The sequence below is a fragment of the Pocillopora verrucosa genome, chromosome 14 (genome assembly GCF_036669915.1).
Source record: "Pocillopora verrucosa isolate sample1 chromosome 14, ASM3666991v2, whole genome shotgun sequence".
In the NCBI taxonomy this organism is placed as follows: Eukaryota; Metazoa; Cnidaria; class Anthozoa; order Scleractinia; family Pocilloporidae; genus Pocillopora; species Pocillopora verrucosa.
The window spans coordinates 5,087,295-5,106,902 of NC_089325.1; the positions used below are offsets into that span (position 1 = coordinate 5,087,295).

Sequence of the window (19,608 nt, forward strand, 5' to 3'; positions counted from 1 at the left end):
CTAGAATCTGATGAAATAACTTCGGCACGCTATGTATCTCCACATAGCTAAACGAGTGAAAACGCTTCAGGATTTTACTGCGATAATTCAGGAATTCCTCTGTAACAATTTGCGAAAGGAATAAAATTAACTATGCGTCACCTTTTAGGAATTGGAAAACTTAGTATAGACGAAGTATATTGCAGCATACATATGTACTTCATCGGTGCAACTGATCCAGAAAATCTGAAGTTATTACTCTCAAAAGTATGCTATTAAGCCAAATAACCGGAAATATCATTCATGTGGCGTACTGACGGGATATAAATTAACAGATAAGGACAAAATGCGAGGGAACATGAACTTTTGCATGTATAGCTTGAGCTCATGGGTTATGGGACATCTGTTTTTTGAAAGAGAGTTCTGAAAAGTAAGCTTTGTTAATGAAGACAATATTTTTCTGGACATTTACGCAATCTTTGTAACTTTTCCTTGCGCGCCCTTCGCTCGAACTAACGAGGAATGCAGGTATAAAGAGTATGAACGCATTACAATAAGTGGCTGAAAATTGTCGGTTAGGAGAAGATTATATCTCTCGGACTTGATTGAAGACATACTGCGAAAAATTATCATTTTACCACCAAGTTACACTTAAAAAGAAACTGCCCGACAAAAAATATATGTTAGAGATAGAATGAAATTTGCTCAGTGAAAAAAGTTCCTACTGTCACAAAGGCTGAGCAGGGAGGGGGGTGGGAGGGGGAGATATGAAACGAACGTCGAAGGAAGATATCGTGAGTGAGAAACGGACCAGAGAGCTATGAGAACAGCATAAGCGAAAGGGTGCCTCGAGAGAACTCGACCTTGGTATCTCACCTGTAAGGAGGTGAGGTTGGACGTACAGAACGGAAGGATTGGTGTTGCGGGGAGAGAAGGACACGTGGCGATGTAGTAAGGGGGCAGGTAGAGATATTAAGCATACGTAGCCAATTCACATAGCTTAGGACTATTGACTGAAAAGGAATCTCGATTTGAGAGGAGTGGAAAGAGGAGAAAGAGAGAAAGAAAGGATGGAGAATGAACTTTTTGGATACATGACGAGAAGGCGGAGGAGAAGGAGGAGGAGAATGGCTATTGTGGGATTAAACAAAAAGCAGATTTTCCCTACAAAAATTCCTGTAAAATTGACTCGTGACCTGGCTCTCTCTTCTAACCACAGGTCGGTGTCAATATTTGGACCACCGCTATGATGAAGGACAAGTCATGGTTCCAGATGACAAATGCAACTATCAGTGCACCTGTTACGTGTCTGAATACTTTGTCGGATTTCTGTGCGAGCCATTGTGTCATAGATACATTGACTACGTTGACTGCATGCCAGGATATGAGATGAAAAGTCGCAGGGTACCTGCCGGGCCTTCAGAGTTTGGATGCGAGTGCAAAGTGTTAGAGTGTGTTCCATCCTTCGATATCGAGTCATTTCTCAACTCTCGAAAATTACAAGGGATGTAACTCTCTCATGTGCAAGAGTGTAATTTTGACATTGGTAAACCCTAAGCAACCGAAGAAAGAAACGTTTTTGTATCCCCATTTATCGATAAGGAACTAGTTATATCTAAAAAAAAAAAAACTAATGACTCCTCCCTATTGACAGTCATTTCTCTATGATCCCTCCTTTATACTCTGTTAGCGACGACTGATGCCCCCCACCGTTCCCCTCTGACAAACATGTAATCTCCCAACCCCCCCCTTAGGGACCGAGTAGTGACTGGTTCCTTACCCAAAAGACTATCAACTTTCTCTATTTACTGTTTAGACGAGTGCTAGATGAATCTGTGTGAATCTGTGTGGAACAACAGTGTAAGCGTTAACGCCACTTTGACTTTTATTAAACGTTTTTGCTTCGTTTCTAGTTTCTATTTTTCTCAGGTTGCTTCTAGTTTATCTCTACAATCCACCCGGTGGTTCTACGTCACATTGCTCTGAAAAAAAAAACCAGTGATAACAACGGCAAAGGTTAACCAATATTAAGAATTGATTAAATATATATTTCCAGTCATCCTCTGTTCAAGAAGAGTTATTTTTATAGTAAGTGCATGTACTCCTCTCGCCGATGAGAGGACAGACACACCCAGTGTGGAAAAAAGGTACTTATCTAGAGCACGGAGTTCAAAAGAAAATTACAGACTAATATAGTTGACGATATCTTAAGGTAGCTTGTTGTAGTTTAAACCTTCGCGTTGCTAGTATTTCATGAAATTTCTTGTAGAACTTGCAATGGAGTTGAGTATGAGTAAGGGTTCACTTTGCGATCAACTTTGACAAACGGTTCACACTATTATTATTGTCTCAAAAACGCTTAAAGTTGTACCTTTAACATGTTCACGTCGAACCCCTGGAATCGTCGTCTTCGTCTTACTCGCCTGTAGAGAATGTACATTAATCACTTTATCCTTTTATTTTCAGCAAAAATTATCAATAGCTATAAAGATAAATAATGATCTTATGAAGATTACCCGCGGTTTCTTTTTCTGTGTCGCTTCTCCAGGGCCAAAGTCGATCATCTGTTTCGAGAAAAAACAAAAAAAATTTGAATAAGGGACGAAAGTAAAAAGCCATTTAACGATAAATTTTTGCAATTGTCGTGGTGAAGCTTTAAAAAACAATATCCGCAGATACCTTTTTTGTCATCCCTTTGCCATGGCCAAAACCGCTCATCTTATCATGTAATAGGAAACAAAGAGAACATTAAAATAACACAATTTGGTATTGAACTAAAATGAAAGATACATCACTATTGCTACTGAACTCATCAGGGTAGAATACGCTTAGCAAAAGGCAGCTACTGCTATAGGAACTGGTACAGAGTCGGTATTCACACTTTGACAAGTTTTCCCTTAAAATGTTTAATTTGTAAGCACGTCTCTCACCTTTTCTTGGTCCTCCTGTGACAATGAAACAAAATGGAAAGATGTTAATTATACATGCAAATGCAAAAAGGAAATTGAAAAACAACATAAGACAGAACTTTTCAAAAATATGAAACAATACTACTACTAACTCCCAAAACCGCTCATCTTATCATACAATGAGAAAAAGAAAAAAAAAACGTTGAAAAATCACAAAGCAGCTGCAAACTGAAACAAAGATACATTTCTATTGCGCTACTGAACACTCCTTTCTAAGCTAATTGTAGATGATACATTTACCCGTTGCATCTTTTTTAGTTGCGTCTCTTTGCCATGGCCAAACTCTCTCATCTATTTTGCAAGAAAACATAGTGAGACTTCATGAACAGCTAATAACATGTAACACGTAATCAGGCGCTCGTTTATGCTTATAATGTCAAAACGTAAATTACCTCAAGAAGACAGCCATTGCAGTAACTCTTGAACCGTAGTATCGTCCACTGAAAACTACATCTGGAACCTTTACTAGTACTGATACATACCTTTTTTCGCATCATTTGAACCTTGCCATGGCCAAATTCGCTTATCTGTTACTAGTATAGAAATGAAAGAAAGTGTTGATAATAAATTATAAAGTAAGTGAGAAAGTATGCCATCCTCATCATCAGGAATAGCAGCAGCTACAATACTTATAAATACAATCACAATAAAGAATATACTACATCTCTGAAACCACAACGACAAAAACAAGACTACCGGCGGCATCTTTTTCAGTGTCACAAATAAAAGAAAACTTGAAGGAAGGACAAAGCGAAAAGGCAATTTAACGATAGCTGCGCAGAATTTTGTAAATGAAGCTTTCAAAAACAATATTCTAAGACACCTTGTTCGTCTTTGACGTCCCTTTGCCATGGCCATAAGCGTTCGTCTTGTCATGTAGTAGGAAACAAAGAGAACATTAAAATAACACAATTTGGTATTGAACTAAAATGAAAGATACATCACTATTGCTACTGAACTCACCGTTGTAGACTAATTGAGAACAAACGCATATTCTTAGAAGTTTTGTATCAGCTTAATGATGTGTCAGGGTAGAATACGCTTAGCAAAAGGCAGCTACTGCTATAGGAACTGGTACAGAGTCGGTATTCACACTTTGACCAGTTTTCCCTTAAAATGTTTAATTTTCTCAGCGGAGGATTCGGAATTATTATAATAAGAGTGAGTTTGAATGAGTTACTGTCGTCATTGCTCCAAGGCCATGATTTCTTGCCTTGACGATGTTTTACACGTTTCCTTAATGGACTTGTTATAAAATAAGATAAATTCATCCGACACCACTCATACCCTGTTTCTTTTCATCCGCTGACGAGGTGGCAAAAAGAGTGCCCATGCTTGCTATAGTTGAACGATACTCAAACATGGGAACAAAAATATTTCCACCGTGATATTTTTTACTGCACCATAATTTGAAGATTCCAACTGATGTCAGAACTTATGTCTTAAATTATATATTTGAATCTGTGATAAAGTTGTTGGACTTAAATTATCAAATATTCTTGTCATAAAATGTGCATGAAATTTCTCAAGTTGAAAAACAAAGGCCTGTGAGTGTTGCAAAAAATAAGGTAACCTTTATGTTGGTAAAAACATACCTAAAAAGATACAAAAAAAAAGATGAAATAGCAATTTAAAAAGTTACCATTAATATCTTTGCTCTCGGCTTTGTCTTCAAATTTTGCTTCATCAGCTGTATGAGAAAAACACATTTTGACCCTGTACCTCAGCTTTACACCCTCACATCAGTATTCACAGGCTCCATACTGTTCCCTTCTTTTTCTTATGGTATTGATATGGAGAACTTGTTCAACTATCAAGGGCTTCTTAATTTGGTTTATTCTCGTGACCCTAATGTTCGATTCGATCATGTTACTGTAAGGAGAAATTAGATGCCGGTCACCCCTTGGCGTTAAAGGGTTAACCTTGAGTTTTAAAGGTGAAGTCTTTACGTTTAACAACCAGTTGTTTCGGTCAGGTAATAAAGTAAAGGCAATTACGTCCGGTGTTCCTTATAATTTTTCTTTACTTATATGCAACGCGAGATACAATGAAAAGAACAAAATCCGATATTTCTGTTTATAAAAACTGAACATTATTCCTTTTAAATCATAACGAAAGCCTTTTACATGAAATATCCGAACTCCACTGAATATATTATCGGCTCATCACTGAACTCACCAAGGACCATTGAAAACACCAAAAGAACGCAAGACACCATCAAAAGCAGGTTCAGTCTCATGTTTGCTTTCGTGACGTTTTCGATATCTCTGGGGAGAAAAGATTTGTCACACGTTTTATGTTTGAAACCCTGAGCGCGGTAATTATTTACTTCCGAGACTGCGAGAACGTTCCTTTTTTTCGTTTGCTGAGTCCATATAGAAAACTGTTTACTGGGACTTATATAAACGCATTAGATGTATATTTTTTGTAACCTCTATAACATTTCAAGTAAAACAACGGTCCTCGCAGATAAACTGCAAGAAGAAGCCCTAAAAAAGAAATCCAGGTTTCGACAGGATTTACATTATTCAAAATATTTCAAGAATGAAAATGTATTAAGAACAAGTTTAAAAGATACTTACCGAAATGGCAAATTCAGAGAGGGCTGCTCTCAAAGCCGTCCCACTCAAGGTATTACACGACTCACAATGATACCGATTTGTACACACCTGCATTTAACCTGTGTATTCGACCGTGCTTCTTAGCTAAATTAGTTGCTCAAATATTGACTTTCTTGCCTAGTTTGTTGGCCAAAGATAATGGAAGTGTTTGCTGGGGAGGGAAACGCGAAATTTTGATTTTTCCGATTAAATTGCTTTTAACTAACACAACCACCCAGTTATACAGTTCTCCGACTGAAAATAAGCGGGAGAAGTATTCAATCAAAGTGATAAATATCTGGGAATGGGGCAACTCTTTGCGAGGTTTAGAAAACAAAACTAATGTTTGAAATCAATCAAATATATGCGCCTAATGGATTTGTGGCATTTTTTCTTCTTTCGGAAACACAGGAGTGAAGACAGTTGCTTGTTTAAAAACAAATATTTTTCTAGCACAAAAAAAATTAGATATTGTCTAGCATGTGGCGTTTTGTTAAACAGGAAAATGGAACTCAGAAATCCGAAATTGCAAAATTTCTAAAATTACCTCGCGGAAATGACTGTTTTCTTAGCGCAAATATGAATTTTTGAACAGAGAAAACCCACAAAATATATATTAAGATAATACCATCCTGTTAGGATAGGAAAATTTAAATGAATGGTTGGATCACAGGGTCGATGAATGGCAAACATTTTCACGCTGAGAAATTTTTGCTGTTCCACATCGAAAGCAAATTAAAGATGATTTTTATTCGTTTATTCTATTTTTATTAATTGTTTAAGAAGAAATCTTGCATTAGCCAGTTCAATAACGAAAACAAATGAAACGGGTAAATATTATTATAAGTTTCTACTTTGGCTTTTGTTTAATTGAGAACATTTGAAATACATCGATCACTTAAGTTGTCTTCGTTTCAGTTAAAAAGGCATGCATTTAGACTTATCAGCATGTATGTATTGTTATGTTTCTGCATGTGTGTCTCCTGGTTATCTTTGAAGCCTTGCAGTGCCTTTTCTCAATTAAATATATTGGTATCAAATCTTAAATCCTTAATCGAGTACCGATTGCGAAATCCTCAATATTTACCTGGGCGCAAGTACAAATTTAGACCCACAATAAAAGTGTCCACTTTTCTGCGCGTTTTATAATTAGTTTCCAAGTTATCACTAGCTGGTTTACTTTTCTCCTAGTTTGATTTGAAATTTTCCAATTTCTCGATCTGCTTTAAGACTTCCTCGTTTGGTTTCATTTCCGGCAATTGTGCATTCTGTCAGAATGATTAGTTTTACAAAAGAAAGGAGCAACGTAATGGTCAAATGTAAGTGTCTTCATTTATAAGAGACTCAAAAGTTGTTGTAAAACCCAACACTACTTCGGCTGTGTGTTAAAAGCACCGTAGCCTGGTCTTGCTTATATTTGTCTAAGCCTGGATAAGTAATTCTCTCGTATTTCCGTTCAATATTCCTGTGCAAATAGAATCTTGGGTTATTAACATGAGGGGTCATACCAGATAATTCTCAGGTGATAAAATGTTGCCACAAGATGAAACAGGAAGTTACAGGGAAGACCTTGCTGGAAGAACAACTAAAACCATTAAAATTTAGTCTGTCTACAATTTGTGTTACCGTTGATTTTCAACCGGGATTCACTAACATACGACATATGTGAATCAGGTAGCGGTGGTATATTAAATGTCGCAATACACTATATTGACGGTTAATTCGGTACTGTATTTTTAAAATTTTTTTTATTAACGCTTGTGAAGCTTAGAGGTGTTTCATGTGAGCACATTGCAATTAATTCATGCCCAGATTTAATGAATAGAAGGCAGACGGGGTTCGTGTTGAGAATTTGATTGTAAATTTTCAAAGAAACGCTCCTGTATTCAGAATGAAGTCATTGCTTGTAATATGAACTAATTTACGCCTCTTTTAATAAATAAATTTTTCCAAATATTGGATATTTTACGTCGGTTCATAATCATAAAAGACCGTTGGCCCCAAAAAATCAGGCCAGTTTTCATACGCATGATATATAAACGAGCGTAGAATTGCGCTCAAACGAGTGGGAAATAAATTTGCGTACAAAAGAAACTATGATCAAGAATTATAGGTGCTGACGGTAAATGAAGAGGCTTTTTTGGTTTCTTCTTGGTACACTGTAATGTGAAAATTATCTAAAAACCATGTTTAACGTCAGTTTAAACACCAAGAAGTTTTTAGATAAATTTGTGAATAAAGTTTATTTTGCAAATGACGTATACAATGCAATTAGTCGATTGATCAATGCACATGAAACTTCTGAAAATGGAATATATAAGTACTTGTATTCTATCTAAGTAATGCAGCAACATGTTTCCTCAACTTTCTTCCTGTCGTCAATAATAAAAAGGTAAAAAGTATTAGTTTATGTCCTATATATCAATATATGTATGTCTTCAATGATATTTAATTAGAAAAATACACAACTTTTTTGCTGCTCACGAGAAAGTTCTTGTTCAGACATTTTTTTGTATCAAGATCAATGGTTGGCGTTTCTCAACTTCTTTTATAGAAGATGGAGGAAAACTTTCGCGACAAAAAGGAGAGAATGGTGACGATCAACAATAGTGTGAGAGTAAGACGGGACTTGTTTTACAATCAATTTTGAAGACTGACAATCATTTTGGATTTGCCAGGATTGATACCTGTAGCAGCGAAAGCATGAATATTTCTGGCGAGAAGGGAATCGACAAAAAAAATCAAATGTACAAGACTAAATATGAATTATAGCAGAATGATGATCAGATACCTTTGTGTGGTCACTGTCTACACATTTCACATGTTCAAGGCATCATGCGATCAATAACCTCTTCCCAAATAGTTTTGGTTTCACGATCACTATAGGGAACTATAAAAACAATAATATGGTACTATCAACTGAGTTGATAACGTAAATTGGCCACCGTTAAAAGTTTCAAAGCTGACTCTTCGAGTGTTAGGCCTTCGTCAGAACTGCGTTTTAGGGAAGTTGTGTAATCTCCTAGCACTATGATACTCAGGCAAACAAACAAAAAAGCAAAAAAACCAAACGAATGAATGAATGAATGAATAAACAGGTAAACAAATGTTTAATTTAAACATGAGTGAGTCAATAGACAGATTTGGATGGATAAACAACGAGATAGATATAAATGAATGCATCACAAAGTGTTACAAACCGGTTAAAGAAACAGTATTTATGGATGCGATGCATAAATGTTGTGGCCCTTACTACTTACGATTATCATGAAGAGCTCTCTCGACTGCTGTCCTCGCCTCCTGATCAATCTCCGACCACATGTCTCCTAGAAAGCGGATTTATACGTTAAAAAAAAGATGTTCATCGGTGCTTGGTATTTGTTACGCCGGCGGGTAAGAGGGAAAAATCCAAGAAACCAACACGGATTGCAAACACCCTATCAAGACCTCGTTGCTGAGTTAGGACTTAATCCAAGGTACGTAATTTGGTATTAACAACTGCATTGGTAACGTAAATTTGCCACCGTAGAGATAAAGCGTTTCAAAGCTGACGTTTCGAGCGTTAGCCCTTCGTCAGAGAAAATGGACAACGAAGGGCTAACGCTCGAAACGTAAACTTCGAAACTCTGATCATACCAAATTACCTCGTTTATACTTTCCAACCGACGCAGCACCCCTTTTCTCTAGGGCCCTGTTTAATTGGAATCCGGTACCTAGAGAAACACCCCCTCCCCCACCCACAACCTCGACACGATTTTGCAGAAGGTCTATATGGAGTTTTGAGTTCTAACGACTGTCTCCTCAAGTAAAACAGTCTCTCCCGGCTAGCTTGACGCATATCGGATAAAATGGAGGATCGAAGAAAATAATTTTTAGATCGTTTCATTTACCTATCCTCCATTCATTTATTTCTATTGAAATAATAATCACATCTCGGGTTAGGGAGAAAAAGTAGTCATTTGAGAAAAATTCGTCCCGCTTGTCAAGATTATCCTGCCGACTTACCCTGCCGACTTGCGCGCTCAAACGAGTTGTCTCGCCCCACAAGACAAGTTCGCGATTTTCGCGTAAACAGTCGAAAAAACGGTCGAATTTTTCTAGCAGAAATGAGGAGTAACTCAGCGAGGCCGTTAATCAGTTATATATTTATCACGATTTTGGACGATAAATATGATTTGTAAGCACGTCTCTCACCTTTTCTTGGTCCTCCTATGACAGTGAAACAAAATGGAAAGATGTTAATTATACATGCAAATGCAAAAAGGAAATTGAAAAACAACATAAAAGCAAAGTTTTAAATTAAAAGACAGAACTTTTCAAAAATATGAAACAATGCTTCTACTAACTCCCAGTTCCACCACCAGGAAGCTCTCTTGTTCTGTATTTCTGCGCGACTGGAACTTTGATCAAAAATAGGAGATCATTATAAAAACGTTGGGTTATTAATCGTAACGAAGATATTCATTGATAGGGAGTCATTTTTGGATGCCGAATCGAGAAGTTTTAATTGCAAACTGCCTGTCTAATTCGCACTGATTGCCTGAGGAAGATTAGGTAACGTTCAGTTAATGGGGGGGGGACATACGATAAAATTTTGACAAAATTTTTGATCGCCCATAATGCTCTACAATAACATTATGAACCCCCCCTCCCTTCCCTCCTTCCTCCCTTCCCCCCTTACACTCTGTTGGCGACGAATGATCCCTCCTCTGTGTCCTTTGAAAATAATAAAACATGTGATCCTCGGCGATAAAAAATGAGTGGTCCCTAAGTTAGCAGCCTGAGTCGAAACTTGACGATCCACATCCAAAGCTTCATTTTTAGCAGGTGATAGTAGGTAAAAAACGTCGAAAAAGGGGAAAATGCTATTTACCGCGTTTTTCCCAAATCGTGACAAATTCACCGTGAAAATAATAGCTGTGCACTTGGTCTGAACGCTTTTTGTTTGTTCAAGTCAGTCTTCTCATTCATTTCCAAACACCTCAATTTTAAGGAAGATGACTTTGTTGATGACAGCACAATATAGTTATTTGCGACTGGTTCGGGAATTATTTTGCTTAGTTTGTCAAACTATGGGACATCAAAGTAAACAGAGTAAGGAAGTTGGAAAATTTGGACAAAAAAACAGTCACAGAACTTTTAACTTAAATGATTGTACCAAAACCTTCATGCTTCTTATACAAAGTGTATTTTAAAAGCCACCTGTTGCGTCGCGAGTCTTCAGTTCACTCTGTGGTATGACGTCGATATCTGTCAAAAGAATATTATTAAACATTATTATTTTCTATCCTTCGAGTGAAGATTCGAATTTTTTATAGCCTTTTTCAGATGTTCAGTTAGTAACAAGGCGCGATGGCTACGGCCGGGCAAAAACGAGGGGAGTTTGGGTCGGGTCACGTAAAGAACAATTTGCAACCCGACCCATACCTCCCTCGTTTTCTCACTCCTCCTCTACACTCGCGCTGTTTACCATCGCTCTTCGTTTATTCAATCAATCTATTTATCTCCATTTGTTTTACAAACACAACGCACCTCTTCTTCCTTTTCTTGGCCCACCTGCAAAAAAGAAGAGAAATTTTAAAAATTGGAGTTATTTGATTTCAGAACAAAAAACAACGACTACACCAATAATTTGAATACAAAAATGATTAAAAGTAATTTCTTACGCAAGCCATTTCCTCCATCAAACGGTCTTTTTTCAAATAAATGCATGTTTGGATCTAAAAAACATAAGGAAAAATTCAGAACGAGACTGTCATATTCTAGACAGCTAAACGCAGTTTACGAGTTGTATGACAAGAATTGCAATCCTGCTAATAATATGATTTTGATATTCGCTCAATGAGTAGAAAACAACAGGTGTGTCATTTACACTATGCATCTAAATTGCATGAATCATACACATTGTAGGAAAGCTATAAATTGTTTCAATTCTGTTTCAAATCGAATCGTGGTTAGTGAGAAATTTTTCATTTCCTGTAGGGCGTGGCATGGTAACCTTCAACGTCATTAGGCGTTAGTTCCTTCTGCGGTATTGGTGCAACAGCAGCCTCTGCGGAAAGAAATTTCAACTCTATTCGAGATTGTTGTTATGCAATAGCCTAAGGCTTGCCTCTATCATTCTAAGAAATTATAAACTGAATGAATGATGAATTTGTAACTTGTCAAGTATTGTTATGTACATAAGAACACTATCAAACCAATAGATCGGTACGTGATACGTAAGATGCAAACCTCTCTTCCCTCTCCGCAGCCGTACCGCAAAAATTAACGACATTAAAAACATTTTAGTATATTTTTTTATTCGTGAGACTCAAAATTCTATGACAGACAAATAACTGATCCCTCCTTTACCCAGCTGAGGTGAGTCCCAGAAGTCTTTTAGGGCAGGAGCTTTCATGAGGGTACCCAAATCGTCTGCACTGTAAGTACATATCAAGCTCTGTAGGTGATTTAATCCCATTTTAATTCCATCCGATCTCACAATTTACGAAAACTTCATTATTCTTGTGAAAAATGATAGCCGTCTTATTGAAACTTGATGACAAGTATAAGCCGGCAAAGAAAACAGTGCAAAAGCAATTATCTGTCACATCGATGTCAGCAGCAACAGGATTATGACACCTTACAGTCCCCCATACATTTTCTTAGACTAAAAGTCTAAGAAAATGTAGGGGACTCTCCGGGATACTTACAGTACAGACGATTTGCGTCCCCTCATGATTGGAACAGTAAATGTAAGAAAAGTGTCTCGAGTCATGCTTTTAATATTTTTTTCTTTAAGCTTTACTACCAACTACCAAATATTTATTCCAATTGTTTTTTTGTTATTTTTTTTCAAGTATTCTTTGTTTATAACTCTCTTGACTGTAATTAGTGGATGAACTCTCTGAGCAATACTAAGCTCTTCACGTTTGTATCATAGTTTTTTTTGTATGTAACTGAAAAATTTGACTGTTATCAACTCAAATAGAGGTTCACTAAAGAGATTGGGGCAAATTTTAAATAATACATTCGGTATAACCCTAAAAACCTTACTCATTTTTACACGTTTTGAGTTTTTTTGTGATGATCATAATAAAGTTTAGATTTAGAATCGTTTAAAAGGAAAATAAATCGGTATATTCTTTAAAATTCGTGAATACACATACCTGCCAAGGAATTGGCGATGATCAGGATGATGCATGACGAAAATATCAGTGCCCTCATTGTTACAGGATAAACCTGTGAAACGAGACGATAATATAAGATCCTAGCATCTCAGGTAAACTATATCGATAGTATAAAAGCCGATGCTTATATATTGCAACAATACACTCATCAAACTTTGAACAACGAGTCAATATAAGTTAATGATCTTTCAGCGTATATGTATGTTTTCCTCGACCTTAAAAATGATGACTAATCCTGTAAAACAACTCGTTAGATTTGTTCGAATGTGCTAATTTTTCAAAGAGCATGTCTTTCAACTGTGCCTATAAAATGATTGATTTTCAAGAAAGAAAAAGGATCCACGGTCAAAACTTTATCTGTCTTTTGTTGAATATGTACGAACGTGATTCAGAAGTTCTGAAAATTTTATTGCGATAACCTGCCGTATCGGTTAAGAGGTAAAATATTGCGTTTATTCACTCACGAGATATGTGTTATTCGGAAATGTGCGCAACCACAAATTAAAGGCAATTGATTTACATAATTTCCAAGGATTTCTAGATCATACGATCAAAGAGGCGTTTAAATTCAAACAGCTGCATAGTCGATTAACAGTTCTCTTAAAATACAAAAACAAGCAAAAGATATTCGCCTGTGTTTTTTTTCCGGAGTGTAAACTCTTAAACTTTCTTTCCACAGTTTCTTAGCATCATTTCGGGGAAGTAATGGTTAAGTATTACTGAGTGCCGAGTCTTTCAGCGTCATATGGAAAGCTGCATAAAGCAAACTGATTTTCAGACATATAGTTGTTTATTTTCCCTTGGTTTTTGATTTGTACGATAACACCTCTTCCTCGCGATAGGTTTTGGGCATGTTGATTGATTTCCGTGTAATGTGTATTGTACCAACATTTTTTAATCCTCGGCTCTCAACTATTAAAAGTGACCAACATTAAGTTTCTCCTACAAAAATTCTATGCACTGTTCAGCAGAAAGCAGAGAGGTGAATGGTCGATTTTATCAGCTTGAAGCCGATTCTCTTGTTTATTCACTGAATTGAATAACGTTTTTCTTAAGGAAATGTCCAGCAACTTGAATGGAGAATTTTAATGACATCGTAAGAGTTGAACCGATGAGTCGAAACGTTTAAGTTATTTTCAACATTTTTTTAATATGTTAGAAAATTAAAACGTATCTCGACTACAAAATTTCATTGAAAAGATGGCCAACGAGTTTTTTTTTCCCTTACTTTGACTGAAGAACTGGATTACTTCATCTATCCGTTGTTACTGTACCTAAGAATTAGTTAGTTATTACACTTGTAAAGTCAAAATTTACGGGGTACGATGCTTTTGGAATATCAGCGGAATAGTTATCAGAAACTGGTTTAACTAACTTGTGACCTTGAAGACTAATTCATAGTTATTTTAACAAAGTTCTGACTTGATAATTGACTCAAAAGCTGGATAACTACGCCCAGGCCGACTCACCTACTTCGGCCTGAACGAAACATCGTTGATAATGCATGTAAAGTCTGACTATGAATACTGTTAACTTCTCCTACCTTATCTTTGTGAGATGCGAAGCGGAGCGTCTCAAATGAACACTGCGACTACCACTCAATGAAAGGTCTTTCTTCATTTTAAATGTGACAACCTCTCTAATGTATCCTCAGGCGATTCCTGTTTAATCAAGGATATTAAGTTTTCTGGCTGCATTAAGGGAAAAGCCTTGTGTGTTTTATGAAAATTAAATAGTGGCAGATTAGCAGGAAATGAGGAATTATTCCAAGAACGGTTTTCTTGATACTGCTTAATGGAAAGTCATATTGTCGGCTAAAAGGCCGGTCAAATAAATAGGATAGAATTCTTCTTAAGAAAAAAAAAATGCTTAAAAAGGGCCGACTCGCACCTATGACAGAGTAAGAATAAAACAGAACAAAAAAAAAACAAACAAAAGCTGAGCTATGAAAAGAATATATTTTCCTATTTTCGTTTTTTACAAGTGTTTTGTTTTAACTTCAAAAACATTTTCGATTACGAACTAGGACAAGATTTTAAAAAAAAAATGGTTTCAATCCTGGTTTGCTAAGAAAGCGTAAGAGGCAAGCAGATGTCTTCAAATAAAGGAGCATCTTATAAATTGAATTCACGGCTAATGTCTCTGCTGCATCGAATATTATCAAAAATTGTAAAAAGATTATTATAAAGTCAAATATTTCAAAAGGCGCAGATATGAATAGGTCCTAATTAACAGTAAGATGGCTATTTGTGATAGCTTAAAATCAGAATAAGTTTTGAAAATATACCTTTCATATTATTGAAAGCTCAAGTTAAATTTGCAATAGCTTGGGAGTTTTTACAAATTTTGGTAAATGAGTTATTCAGCCAAAAGATATTACTTTTTATTTTCACACCATTTTTGAAAAAAAATTATATTTTGGTTTCCCCTTGACCTTGAAAACCTTATAAATGATCACGGCTGTATTCTTTAGAAGAGTGATATTGGCTGCCCGTGGATTTATATTTTCTCGGTTTGTTCAGTAAGTTATAACATTTAGAATAGTGTCGTAGTTTGTTAAGTTTGGAAGAGAAAACATTTTTTAACATATATACAATATTTTTCTCCATTCATTGAATCCTATTAAAATTATACTGATTTTTATGTTCATCTGCTATTCACGTATTTTGAAAAAAAAAAACGTATACAAGCCCGGTGTTCAAAAAACTCAAGTCAAGCTGCTAATTTAAAAAAAAGGGAATAAAAATAAACCAAAACTCTCATCATCCTCGTTTCGATTGTATCAGAAAAAAAATGGTTACAACATGGCAAGTCTATCTCACCATTTTCAAGCCAAAACTCGAAATAAGAATTTCTTTCACTTCGAAGTGGATCACATACACCCGCCCTTACAGCTGGCCCCGGTTGTGTAAATGGCGGATAATACTATCCACCGGATAAATCTCTTCCTTTAGTAGATAACGCTGTGCGTTTTGCTAAAAGTTATCCGCTGGATAGCGATTTATCCGTTAGATATCGTTATCGCCTTTTGAACAACTAGGCACTAGAGTATTGAAATAAGAAGAAGTAAGAACTTCTAAAAACCCCGAAGCATTTGAGAGGTTTGCTTTTATCACGCGTTTTCCGAGAGAAAAATTTCAAATTTACCCAATTTGCACGGAATCGAACTTTTCACGCATGGGATATTCAAATGTAACATGTAAAGACAATAAACAAGCATTTTTTTTCTGCATCAGCAAATCATCATTTATTTCTTGCAAGTAGCTAAATCTTCTACGTTTCTTTAATCTGTTCTTCTTCATTCCTGGCAAAGGTGGCCTAACGCCTGCAGACAGATCAACAGACACACGTCATTAGAATGATTATGACGAGAAAAAACCTCAGTCATGGGCGGAAATAAATGGAACTTTTTATAGCTTGCCAACTGTTTATTCCTTGTTTGGCAAGGACTATTAGATTAAACTTATTGAGCAGATCGGCTGGGAAGGGTGCAAAAGATTTCAAGAAGCTTCGCTCGCACACACAAATGAAATAAACTATAAAAACGTTTGCAACAACAATGAAAACAAACAAATGATAAAACGAAATAATTTGTTTGTTTGTTGTTTGTTTGTTTTCTTCCAAGAAAAATTAATGAAACATTGGGAACCGAAATTCCGGTAGCTTGAATCTAATGTATCACTTTCAATTCTGACCCTTTTACCTCTAAAAGTGACTGACATCTAATTTTTCCTTAAATATCACTTCCTAATCACACATTAAGGTCACGAGAGTAAAGGAAGTGATCACCATCTAGAGAAACTCTTACTTGTTAATCAAATTCTCCTTGTCAACAAAATAGGAAATGTATAGAGAACAATAGGGAGAGAATACAAATTGTTTTTGGGGAGTAAAGGTCTAAAGGGGAAAAAAAAACAGAATCAAGTGGAAGCTCGGTTGATATTCCGCCCAAACTAAACCCCAACTTTTAGTAAGCCCATTCATATTTAAGACACGGATTGGCCCGTTGCTTTACGCTACTGCCGCCAAACGCGCGCTTAAGTTCGCGTCACATGGAACTATGAGCAGCTCATGTTTTCTTGGCAATGGTCCATAAAACGCCTCAGTTCACGAGGATTTTAGACTCACCCGCCTATTGCATCTAATGCATTTGAAGATTTTTGGATAACCTGATTGAGAATTGTTTTCTCTGGAAAAAAAGAAAGAAAAAATAATGTTATTCTGAAAACCGTCGTTCTTTGCTTAGTTTATACCATCGACAAAAACCATAGAGATAGGGAAAAATTCTTGTCCCTAGTATTGACTGGTCATCTTTCCTTTTGAATTTGAGTTGTTTTCTAGCTTTTGATTGATGTTTCTTACCATCAGAGGTAGAAAATCTGCTAAAAAAAATAACTGGCAAACTACGAATTGAATCAATTTAATCAAAGCTGTTCACTTCTTACGTACCGGCGACTTCATCTGGAGTTTTTTCAGCCATAGATGGTGCTGAGTTCACAGGAGAAGATGCTGCAGGTGGCGGAGGAGCAGGGGCAGAGGAAGCTGGTCTTCTTCTAGATCCACTCCCTTTTCCCATGGAATTTACAGAATGACAGAAAGTTAAAAATTGACAGAATGCTCGGAATTTGCTGATAAATGGAGTGCATACATGATAAACCAGAATCACACACGCGTAAACCAATTGCGGCGTTTTCGACGACCGCGTTCGCACTTGAGGCTGTCAACTCCCCATTTCACTCTCTTTCGTTTTAAACATTTTCTCAATGAAATTAATTTTAGATGTTTCTTTGCTTAAAACTGAGAAAAAAAGAGGAAATACTATTGTTTAACAAATCTGAGCCCGTTTGGATCAAATGAATTTTTAGAAAAGAAAGAAAAATGAAAGCTTTATTGCTTCGATGTAGACTAAAGAATGTGGTGTTTAGATCTCCTGCCTACTAACAAATTAGCACTAAAAGCAATTGTAGTTTTTAATTAAAATTGTAAAGATCTTACTTCTGAAGAGCCATGCCTCTCCAGCTGTGAAAATAGAGCATGAAAAAAAATATTACGGCCAGGAAAAGAAACTGCATACATTATGATAATGATAGAATTAATAATAACCATGCTTATAAAAAAGTTGTAGTGATAATGATGATGATTACAATAATTATTATGTTACTAAGATGATACCAGCAGTTACTTTCTGAATTTAATTTCAACGTCATTCATCTTGAGATGAGAGGAATGCGAAACAATATAATAAAACGTTATTGCGAAAGGCTAGCTGAAACATACTAAAAGGTGGAGTCTTATCGTGATTTGTCTTCTGCCTGACTCTGAATTTAATCTGAAATCTATTCTAGTTCGCTTTCCCCTAAATAAGACCTAGGCCCATCATAAATATGATTACTTACACATTTCTATCAAAACTCTTGATTATCGTATTAGGGAAGGGAGATGGGTTTAAAATTCGGACGTCTCTAGCCTGGGTGTAGATAGCAAACCTCTTTAGGTCTTCGTTTATTGGTAGATGTTTTTGTACTTTGTCATAAACACAAGGCCTATAAGACCCTATGGCGTTTGAAGATCTAATCGACGAAGATAAGTAACTTTAAACACTTTTAGACCAAAATTTCTAAAACTCAGAGTCATAGATTTTACTTACAAACCTGGAAAGGCAGCTATGATTAGCAAAGCCAGAGTAGTTAGGATTCTCAGTTGCATGATATGCACTTAGCAATGTTCTACACAATGAGATAACATAAGATTGAGAAACACATCACAAAATTGTTTGTCATGATCGATCACGTTTGGAATTTTTTGCATCTAGGGGGACTGAAAAAAGGTGATATTCGTATGTTAGAGGAGTAAAAAACAGTTAGATATTCAAGTCTTCATAAACGGTTAGACTTTCTGATTTTGCGCGCTCTGTCAACCGAGCTATTGAAGACTTTTTTGTGAAATGGGCCAGTTATTAGATTCATTTTTCTCAAATATCCCGCGCACAATTACAAGGATCAGCAACGAAGAAGTTTTTGAACGAAGAAGAGTCAGCGGAAGCCAAGGGTAAAAGAATTCTATGACATCAATTGATTCTTTTCATAAGAAAAAATTGTTGAAAATCCCAGACCAGAAATTTAATTTCTGTATTAGTTAATTTTTAAGTACAAACATGCTAGTACAATGATGTAATATGGGCTGTTGTCTCCTCCTTCACTTACGAAGAAAGCCTCGATATACAGTACCCTATGACTGGATTACAAGACATAAGCTCTCTTTGCGCATTTTACATTGAAAGCAGCTTTTCCCCAATAATTTTACTTTCAATTTAATTCGAGTTAAAAATACATATGAATTGAAAAACCTCAACCAAGGAAAACATTTAACAGACTTGAATTTGTGCAGTGAGAGAACTCACCTTTTTGAATTTCAACCTTCAGTTTTCCAGTTCCGTGTGATGACTGAGCGGGTGGTGCAACGGGGATAGAGTAACGGAGAAATCTTAGATTTTACAAACCAAGCTTTTCAAAAATTTCAGTGACCACACGCATAGCGAATTATAAATGAACATTGCAGTGTCCAGTACAAACTCTCATTTCGGAGACTCGCACTGAGTCCAAAGTCTTGAATTTGAATGAAAAACTTGTACAATAGAGGTATTGCATCCCCTGCATCAAGATTGAGGCTGGAAAATTGGAATTTAACACTTATTCAATTAAACTAAAACCAACACGTTATGCGTTTTGGGTCCTGTGACTTTTCGCTGTAGGAATGATGACAGGTTCGATCAACGCATAGCAGACCAAACTATGTCACACAGTTTGATTAATTAGCGCTGACAAAGTGATCGCGAAACCTGCAAAGCTAGCCATAAAAGATAAGTCTTTTTTTCGATTTTTTTTTCTT

At 36.2% G+C, this 19,608-nt stretch overlaps 2 protein-coding genes across 4 annotated transcripts; both read right to left on the reverse strand.

Moving 5' to 3' along the window:
* Positions 1 to 1,846: 1,846 nt before the first annotated feature.
* Positions 1,847 to 5,656, reverse strand: LOC131771145 (uncharacterized). 2 transcript variants are annotated; one of them, XM_066161597.1, is made up of 11 exons: positions 5,531 to 5,656; positions 5,127 to 5,215; positions 4,591 to 4,638; positions 3,772 to 3,816; positions 3,431 to 3,481; positions 3,189 to 3,239; positions 2,910 to 2,924; positions 2,659 to 2,697; positions 2,496 to 2,543; positions 2,351 to 2,402; positions 1,847 to 1,961 (listed from the first exon to the last, which is right to left on the reverse strand). In XM_066161597.1, exons 2-10 carry the CDS (start codon positions 5,185 to 5,187, stop codon positions 2,395 to 2,397), a joined length of 366 nt encoding a protein of 121 aa, XP_066017694.1. In that variant the 5' UTR covers positions 5,188 to 5,215; positions 5,531 to 5,656; the 3' UTR covers positions 1,847 to 1,961; positions 2,351 to 2,394. The 2 variants fall into 2 exon arrangements, with proteins under 2 accessions (XP_066017694.1, XP_058942897.2); XM_059086914.2 differs by lacking the exon at positions 2,910 to 2,924 and having other exon boundaries at positions 5,531 to 5,655.
* A 2,104-nt stretch (positions 5,657 to 7,760) lies between these two features.
* Positions 7,761 to 14,372, reverse strand: LOC131771164 (uncharacterized). 2 transcript variants are annotated; one of them, XM_059086943.2, is made up of 11 exons: positions 14,264 to 14,368; positions 12,700 to 12,772; positions 11,547 to 11,600; positions 11,215 to 11,268; positions 11,081 to 11,104; positions 10,751 to 10,798; positions 9,895 to 9,948; positions 9,743 to 9,757; positions 8,809 to 8,874; positions 8,340 to 8,438; positions 7,761 to 7,920 (listed from the first exon to the last, which is right to left on the reverse strand). In XM_059086943.2, the coding sequence occupies exons 2-10, from the start codon at positions 12,755 to 12,757 to the stop codon at positions 8,374 to 8,376; spliced, it is 438 nt and encodes a 145-aa protein (XP_058942926.2). In that variant the 5' UTR covers positions 12,758 to 12,772; positions 14,264 to 14,368; the 3' UTR covers positions 7,761 to 7,920; positions 8,340 to 8,373. The 2 variants fall into 2 exon arrangements, with proteins under 2 accessions (XP_058942926.2, XP_058942927.2); XM_059086944.2 differs by lacking the exon at positions 7,761 to 7,920 and having other exon boundaries at positions 8,339 to 8,438; positions 14,264 to 14,372.
* Between the last annotated feature and the right edge of the window lie 5,236 nt (positions 14,373 to 19,608).

Coding starts and splice junctions, on each gene's coding strand:
- LOC131771164 (XM_059086943.2), bottom strand. CDS start 12,757: ATGAGGGCACTGATATTTTCGTCATGCATCATCCTGATCATCGCCAAT. Junction 11,105..11,214: donor TGATGGAGGAAATGGCTTGC/GTAAGAAATTAC, acceptor TCTTTTTTGCAG/GTGGGCCAAGAAAAGGAAGA. Junction 9,949..10,750: donor GAAGACTCGCGACGCAACAG/GTGGCTTTTAAA, acceptor TTTTGATCAAAG/TTCCAGTCGCGCAGAAATAC.
- LOC131771145 (XM_066161597.1), bottom strand. CDS start 5,187: ATGAGACTGAACCTGCTTTTGATGGTGTCTTGCGTTCTTTTGGTGTTT. Junction 4,639..5,126: donor GGTGTTTTCAATGGTCCTTG/GTGAGTTCAGTG, acceptor TTTCTCATACAG/CTGATGAAGCAAAATTTGAA. Junction 3,817..4,590: donor CGAGAGCAAAGATATTAATG/GTAACTTTTTAA, acceptor CTACATGACAAG/ACGAACGCTTATGGCCATGG.